At 43.0% G+C, this 8,559-nt stretch overlaps 1 protein-coding gene across 1 annotated transcript; it reads left to right on the plus strand.

Moving 5' to 3' along the window:
* Positions 1–4,148: 4,148 nt before the first annotated feature.
* LOC308314560 (melanopsin-B-like) lies at positions 4,149–8,234 on the plus strand (the record flags this gene model as incomplete). Its single annotated transcript, XM_080762190.1, has 4 exons — positions 4,149–4,172; positions 4,279–4,359; positions 4,448–5,159; positions 8,230–8,234. The coding sequence occupies 4 exons, from the start codon at positions 4,149–4,151 to the stop codon at positions 8,232–8,234; spliced, it is 822 nt and encodes a 273-aa protein (XP_080618316.1).
* Positions 8,235–8,559: the final 325 nt, after the last annotated feature.

An 8,559-nucleotide genomic window follows, 5' to 3' on the forward strand; every position in this document is an offset into this window, starting at 1 on the left:
ACTGTCTGATGTATTAATTCTTTGTGATCCTTGATAAAGATCCACAGACCATTTCTTCTAAGAAGAAAGGTTTTCATCAGAAGAGTGAGTTTACAGCTAAGGGGCTTCATACGTCCATTATCTTGATGGCTTGCAATTTTCTGAGCAAAGAGCATTTCACACTTGATCTCTCTAATAAATGGGATTATAGAATGTCTTGCTGTAGCCTAATCCAGCAGCATGCTTGATCATGCTTCCCCATCCATATCAAGAAAACTTGATACTGTATTTCCTATGCTATGGATAAGGTTCAGTGACTTTGTGACTTGACTTATTCCTGTAGGCTCCTAGGTGGAGCATAGGGCCGCAATCACACCCCGCCATCGGACTCTGTTTTGAGCAGTTTTCTTCAGCTGGGCCCACGATAATCCAGTCGACTTTGCCTCACTCTCCACTGATCTTCTCCAGGTCTGTTTTGGCCTCCCCACTTTTCTTTTGCCCTGTGGGTTCCAGTCCAGTGCTTGCCTAGTGATGTTGTCAGTAGGTTTTCGGAGGGTATGTCCAATCCACCCCCACTTTCTCTTCTTCACATCCTGGCTGATGGAGTTTTGGTTGGTTTTCTCCAACAGGCTGGCATTTGATATTTTGTCAGGCCACCTGATGTTCAGAATGCGCCTTAGGCACCTGTTGACAAATGTCTGGAGTTTGTTGGTGGTAGTGTTTGTCACTCTCCATGTCTCTGATCCATAGAGGAGAACTGATTTGACGTTGGTGTTAAATATTCTGATTTTATTATGGAGGGACAGTGCCTTGGAGTTCCAGATGGGTCGTAGCGTGGTGAAAACGTGTCTGGCCTTGTTTATTCTGCTTTTGATGTCATCGTCTGATCCACCATCCTTGCCCAGTATGCTTCCGAGATATGTGAAGCGGTCAGTCTCTTTGAGGTTGTCTCCCTGTAGTTGGACTGGGAGATCCTGTTTGTTGTTTACCTTCATGAGTTCTGTCTTTTTCACATTGATCTTGAGGCCAGTCTTTGCTGCCTCTTCGGAGAGTAGTGTTAGCTTTGACTGTGCGTGTTGGTGTTTGTGAGAGAGAAGACATATATCGTCTGCAAAGTCAAGGTCTTCAAGTTGTTGCGTGAGGGTCCACTGGATGCCAGTCTTACTGGCCATGGTTGTGTTTTTCATGATCCAGTCGATGGCCATCAAGAAAATTGTTGGTGAGAGCATGCAGCCTTGTCTCACCCCGGTCTTAACTTCAAGAGGGCAAGTTAGCTTTCCATTGTGGATGATTTGGCAGTCGGAGTCCTCATACAGCTGTTGGATGATGTTGATGAATTTCTGAGGGATTCCGTAGTGTTGCATCAGCTTCCAGATGGTATCTCGGTCCACGCTGTCGAAGGCCTTCTCAAAATCCACAAATGTTAGGTAGAGAGGAGTCTGCCATTCAATGGACTGTTCGATTATCATACGCAGAGTAGCGATGTGGTCTGTACAGGACCTGTCCTGGCGAAACCCTGCTTGCTCTGGTCTTAATCTCTTGTCCAGGGCTTCCCTCAATCTATCCAGGATGACTCTGGTCAGGACCTTGCTGGGGACAGATAGGAGCATGATCCCTCGCCAATTACCACATTGCGACAGGTCGCCTTTTTTGGGTAGTTTGACCAGGTGGCCTCGCCTCCAGTCTGCTGGGACTTGTTCCTGCTCCCAGATATTTTTTAGGAGGGGCTGTAGCATCTCTGCTGCCGTTGTTGGGTCTGCCGTGAGTGCCTCAGGCGGGATGCCATCTGGACCCCCAGCCTTGCCGTTCTTCATCTTTTTGATGGCCTTGATGATTTCGGCTTTGGTTGGGGGGTTGGTATTCACATTAAGCTGTTCAGCTGCTGGTGGTATATTGGGAACAGTCAATGGAGGTGGTCGGTTTAGGACTTCCTTGAAGTGTTCCACCCACCGGCTTCTCTGTTCTGCATCACTGGTGATGGTCTTGCCGTTCTTATCCTTTACTGGCTTACTTGGGTTGGCGTTCTTCCCTGACAGAGTCCGTGTTATTTCATACAGTCTCTTCATGTTTTTCTGTCTGGCTGCCATTTCTGCTTCTTCTGTCATGTCATGAATGAATCGCCTTTTGTCACCTCTTGCATTTTTCTTTACTTGACAGTTTGCTTCCCTGTACTTTGCTCGCAGGTCTATTTTCTCACGTGGATCTTGACACTGGTTGATCTTCTGTTTCAGCTCTTTCCTCTGTTCTATCTTATCCCATGTCTCTGGTGTTAGCCACACTTTTTGTTCTCGCACCTTCTTGCCTAGAACTTCTGCACAAGTGGTCGTCCAGATGTTTTTAAGTTCTGTCCAGTGGTTTTCAATAGATGCTTCATTTGATCCTGCTGCTTCCTCAAGGTTATTCTTGATTTTGCAGTTGAACTCTTCTCTTTTCCTGGTGTTCCTTAGAAACTGGACATTGAACTTATGGTGTGGTCTGTCAGTTGTGGTGTGGAAAGATCTCATTTTGACTTTCATTGTTGCCACTAGTAGCTGGTGATCTGATGCTACGTCCGCTCCACGCCTCACCTTGACATCCAGTAGACTTCTTCTCCACTTGCGGGAAACTGTGATGTGATCAATCTGGTTTTCGGTTTTTCCATCGGGCGAGGTCCAGGTAGTCTTATGGATTCTCTTGTGTGGAAAAATGGTACCTCCAATGACCAAATCATTGAAGGAGCAGAGGTCCGTAAACAGCTCCCCATTTTCGTTGCAGATGCCAATGCCATGTCTTCCCATGATGAATTCTTTGCCTGTGTTGTCCTCCCCCACCTTCGCATTTAGGTCTCCCATGACGATTTTCAGGTCTCTCCTTGGTGTGCGATCAATCAGAGATTGTAGGGAACTATAGAACATTTCCTTTTCCTCTTCCCTGGCCGCGTTGGTTGGTGCGTAGCACTGGATGACTGTGCACTTTCTTCCCTTTGAGTTGAATCTTGCTGACAAGAGTCGTGATGAAACTGGTTCCCATGCCATCATTGCCTTTGTGGCATCTGGTGTCATCATCAGGGCTACTCCTTGGGTGTGGTCATGGCCTAGGTCTTCATGGCCGGAATAGATGATGGTCTCCCCTGACGTTAGTCTGGTTTGGCCACTTCCATTCCATCGTGTTTCGCATAAACCAAGGATTGTGAGGTTATATCTCTTCATTTCGCTTGCCACTTGCGCTGATTTGCTGCTCTCATATAGGGTTCTGATGTTCCAGGTCCCTATCCTGGTTTTTGCCTTTGACAGTGACTTTGTGAGATGCTGTAAATGGAGGGAATGACAGCATTGTGCATTCAGAGATTAATTTCATATTGTTGCTCTCCATCAAAAACCAGTCTTGAGTCGAATCAGAGCTTTCTCTGGAGTGAGAGGACTTCCCAGTCGCTCTCTTCCAGCTTCCTCTATGCATTGTTAGTTTGTAGATAGGCCCTATACTATTTGAATAGAAAATAAATAGTAAAACTTCATTTTGCCTATAATGACATGCCCAAATTAGGCATGACAGATTGAAATGAGTTGAGTTTGTTTGTGGGGTTTATAGATATTTAACTTAAAAGTATCATCAACAAGAGCTTATTGCTAAATAATAATAATTGGATCCATTGGAACACAGATTTATTTTCCCCAATTTTAGAAAAATAACCATTTACACAAATTGCCTTGGCCTATAGAGCATCGCAATACCGCCCCCTCGAGAGACCCGGAAAATAATTCCCTGTTCATTTTCCTCATAGACTTTTCAAAAAGTATTTATTTAAAGACGTTTATGCCGCGGACAAAGCCAGACAAATCATGACAATAAATCATGACAAATAATTAGAAAGAAGAAAAAACATGTTGCAACACATTTTGTTTTTCTTCTTTGTAATTATTTGTTTGGTCCAAAATATTGTGTTGTCATGATTTGTCACGACTCGAGTTGGCTTCATACAACACTTAAAATGTCTTTAAATAAATACTTTTTGAAATGTCTATGAGGAAAATGCATTGGGAATTATTTCCTGGGCCTGGCGTCGTCATGAACTGCGACACATAAAGGAATAAGAATAACCCAAAAGAACAGTGCTTCAATGCATGTATAAACATTTTTGTGCAATCATCTGTGATGTGGGTCGATCCCGCAGCCTGCAGGTGTTAATGAAGATGGAGAGCATCGAGGGCTCCCAGGTGACATTGTGTAGGGTGTTGATGAAAGGGAGGCCAGGGCGTCACTTGACATCAGAGGCCGGTAATGGCTAAGGGATCAAACTGTGATCTCGTCTCATTTACTCAGCTGCGGCTCAAGTGCCTGTCAGAGAAAGACGGCTTAGCTGTACAGATGCTCAGTGGGCACGAGAAGACCAGAGCCCAGCCTGTACCAGGACATTACTTAATTAAAGTTGGAGATGAAAAGTTATTTAACCGTTTCTGTGGGTTCTCGGAACGACACAATCTGGGAGAAGTACATTGACATTGCGTTCCTTGTGGCAAACTGCTCCATTCTGCTGATCACTTCCGTTGTTGGCGTCGTGGCGAACCTGTTTGTTGTCTGGGCAGTGTATCACCAGAAATCACTGCAAACCTGGAACAATGCGCTGCTGGTGAATCTTGCGATCATAGACGTCCTTCGTTGTGCCGTCGACTGCCCCATGCTCTTCGCCATTGTCACCGTGGTGCATCAAAGGGAACGGGCGGGGGAATTGATCTGCAATGCACAGGTAGTTACTTTCTCCTTCGGATGCTGCATCCAGCTGATGACGTTGGCATGCATAGGCGCAGAGAGATACCAGGCCATTGCACACCCCTTCCAATCTGTTCAAACAAGGAGAAAACGTGTTATGGTATTGCTTCCTCTGATTTGGACCTTGGCTATTGTAGTTGCCATTCTTTGTCTAACATTTGTGAAGGACTCACCTGTCTATGTGAAATGCAATGGAACACACTTGGGAACAATGCATTCCGACACTTTTGAACTATACATTTTGGGCCCATTGTGGACAGCCTGCTTTGTTTTGATCACTGGATTCTACGCTCGCATATTTGCAATAGTACGAGCGCACGGCCGTAAAATATTTGACAAAGGGTCTGTCCATGTTTCTAGAAAAGGAAAAACAAAGGACACGACCGATGAACAAAAGAAAAACGAGGACAAAGGTGGCGAGGAGAAAGGACAAAGTGAATCAGAGCAAAACCAATCCCAGAGGCAAACGGTTGCACAGGTGGGGCAGGTAATACAAGCTGAACCAAATCAGTCAAACAAGGATTCTTTGATTGTTATATTGGGCTCAACAAAACCACCAGAGAGTACAATTGAACTCAAAGCTACAGTGAGGTTACCTGAGTCAATCCAGGAAAAATCTCCTGTGAAAGTGCAGCAATCTGAACCAAATGCAACAAAGGTGACAAAAGGTATATTCAAAAACACTGCAGGCAACAAAGATGACACGGAAGCTCAAGTAAAAGTGGAGGTGTTCCCCGGAGTAGAACAAACCATTCCTCGTGTGAAGCAAGTGGAACCGAGCACATCTGGTAAAGATTTGGCGGTTTCCCTGCTCGACGTGACTGAAAAGCCAAAAGGCATCTTAACCAATGCGGACACTAAAATCACAGGAGTACACGCAAAGTCATCCAAGGAAGTTAATAAGCCAGTGGAAGTTGGTTTGAGGACCATTGTTAAAGAGACACAAAGCAGCTTTATAACATCGGATGATAGAAATGAGTTGAAACTAAAAGAGAAAACACTGTTTTGCCTGCAACGGCCTCTTGTGCTGCAAATAGAGCCAAAGCCATCCAATCAAGTTACTGTGGCTGATTTAATGAGCCCGGTAACGGAGGTACAAAGCATCTTCAAAAAGGAGAAAGTGTGTATCGAAAAGGAGCTGTATGAAACGAAAGAACGACGTCCTGAAAATTCATCTGCACCACAGGCAAATGGGACTGAATGCTCTTCAGCATCGCTGATGAGCACAGAGCAAGTCAAAGACAATAGCGGCAGAGAAGTGTTTGTCGTTAAAGATGATCAAGTTAGTGCATTTGCCCAAGCTCAAGCACATCACGCAAGCAAAGTGTCACGTGCAGAGACAGATGATACCGTTTGTATTATGCCTTCTTTAGGCAATAAAGAGAGAGTCAACAAAGACAAGGAAAGTAAAATGGCTAAGCGCTCTGGTTACATAATTTTCACCTTTCTCCTGTTCTGGTTGCCACTGATTACAACTATTCTGTTGAATTCTTTGGGCCATCATAACAGACGATCAGAGGTAAGCGTTTTCAATGGTTGGATGTTCTGTGGACCCCCCAGGGGACCCCAACGCAGTAACTGTCATTTCTTCCAAAAAATAATCACAGTACAGTACAGAGCACAGTACACTACAATACAGTACCGTAACTATAACAATAAATGTATAGTTGCATCGCTCAGTTCACACTGGTGTGATTTATTTTATCTCAGTAAAGCAGTGAAACATTCTTAAAAAAAAACAGCAGCCTCTGTCTTGGTTGTTATAATATTTGCCTTCACGTGCTTAGTTATTATAGGCTAATTGCATTACTGATGCATTACTGTGTTTTTTACGAAATCTTATATTGTTTATATTATGTGAAAGCACCAACAGTCATGCTCACAGTATTTATCAAGGTATTTGGTGCTTTCACATACTATATAAACAAATTTGTAAAAATATGGTAATGCCATAATAATAATAATAACTATAATCGTGTGAAGGCAAATAATAGAACAGGCAAGAACATTAAGTAAGTTCAGAAAATCACATCACATTAATTTACTATAATGCAGAAGTAGTTAGTTACAATAAATGTACTATTGCTTGTCAACGATCCCAGGCGATCTAGTCTCATATCATGATATTGATAGAATATGGAATTATTGCCCAGTAACAAATAATCAATACAGGCCATACAAAATTCTTTAAAAATGAGTAACATATTCAAGTTTTTCTGTTATTACAGATGTCCAGTTTATTAAACTGTATAAAAGTAAAACATTCCATAACAACATAATTTGTTTGGCCTGGATGTACTGGATAAATAATCTCCCCTCAATCACATTTGTTTCATGTACTATACTACAGGCCTATACAACCAAGTTGCTACAATATTATAATATTGCTCGAAAATGTTTACATTTCGACTTGTGTTATTTTTTGGGGGGCTGCATCTAAGGGTTAAGCAGGTAGCCTGTAATAAAATGTAGGCTACAATTATGAAAACATCCAAATGTTTTTTGCCATTTCATGACATCGCTATCTTCTGGTTTTTAGGTCCTATCCGTCTCAGTTTCCTGCATGACGTCCCTTAGTGATCCCATAATATATGCAGTGGTGAACCCTCAGTTTCGGACAGAGTTTTACAGGCTCAGGAACAAGTGGAAATCATTTTACAAAATGTGATTGCAACTGTTTTCCCACTCTTGAAAGACATGAAACCAGGACCAGATGAAAAAAGATGAACACATGTTCGCCAACCTTGCATGTTTGCCCTAACGGGAGGTCGGACCACAGGGAAGCCCCCAAAATGTTAGCTGATTGCTCAGTGCTTGACAACCAACACAAATACTGGTAAATTCATTTCATAATGTATTCACAGAGTATTTCAAAAAGGTCAACTGAAAATTGAAATCGGGAAAGGTTAGGTTTCCATGTATATTTTACGATTCTGCCTCTGGGGAGTTTGCTGTCCTGTCATGGAGACAATAATTGAACACAATCTTCCAGTGGGATTAAATTTGTCACGTCCTTGGCAGTTAATAAACACTTGAGGGGGTTACATGCTGAGAGCGGACCTGAGCGAACAAGGCAATCACCTCCTCACAGCACAGCTGCTGTGTTTCGGTCTCCACCACAGGACCTACCACTGGGCCAGTCAGGTCCACACATGTTACTACTAAACCCAGGGAGGATTGTTTAGATCTCGTCACCAGCACGCTGTTATCTTCAGAGGAGAACTTCACAGCATGTCTCAATGATTACCAAAACATTGTGAAATGAATTGAACAATTACTGATTTACTTGCATGTCGGTGTCGCACACTGAAAATAGACTAATGTATGTGTGCGGCATGATGCATATAACTTATAGGCTTTAGAGTTTAGATTATGCTACCACTATCCTATCATCCTATGTCAAATAGCAAACATGGGTACATATTTAGTAGAACTATTTATTCTATCCACTGAACCAAATGCCTATTGTGTCATACTCATTCTTATGTCATTTCTGTTATCTAGGATGACCAGATGTCCCCCCCTTTGCATGGGACAGTCCCTCAGTCATTTCCAATTAAGACTTTTCAGGCATCCCACAAATTGAGATCCTGTCCCACATTGTGACTGGCAGACAGCAGTGTTGAAATGCCCAAATATTTAGTCCCCTAATAGTTGGCTCTCTCCTTGTCTCTTTTCCTGCACGAGGTGTTTTTAAGCCTGTTAAAATATATAGGCTACAGACTACAGTTCCAAGTCGACCATACCGCCAACATTTGCATTTTAAAACATGTGAGACGCCAGAGGGGTTTAATAACAAAATGATAGGCAATATTAGGCCCATGGTCAAATATG

This window comes from Protomyctophum bolini (assembly GCF_963924005.1).
Source record: "Protomyctophum bolini genome assembly, chromosome: 4".
Lineage (NCBI taxonomy): Eukaryota > Metazoa > Chordata > Actinopteri > Myctophiformes > Myctophidae > Protomyctophum > Protomyctophum bolini.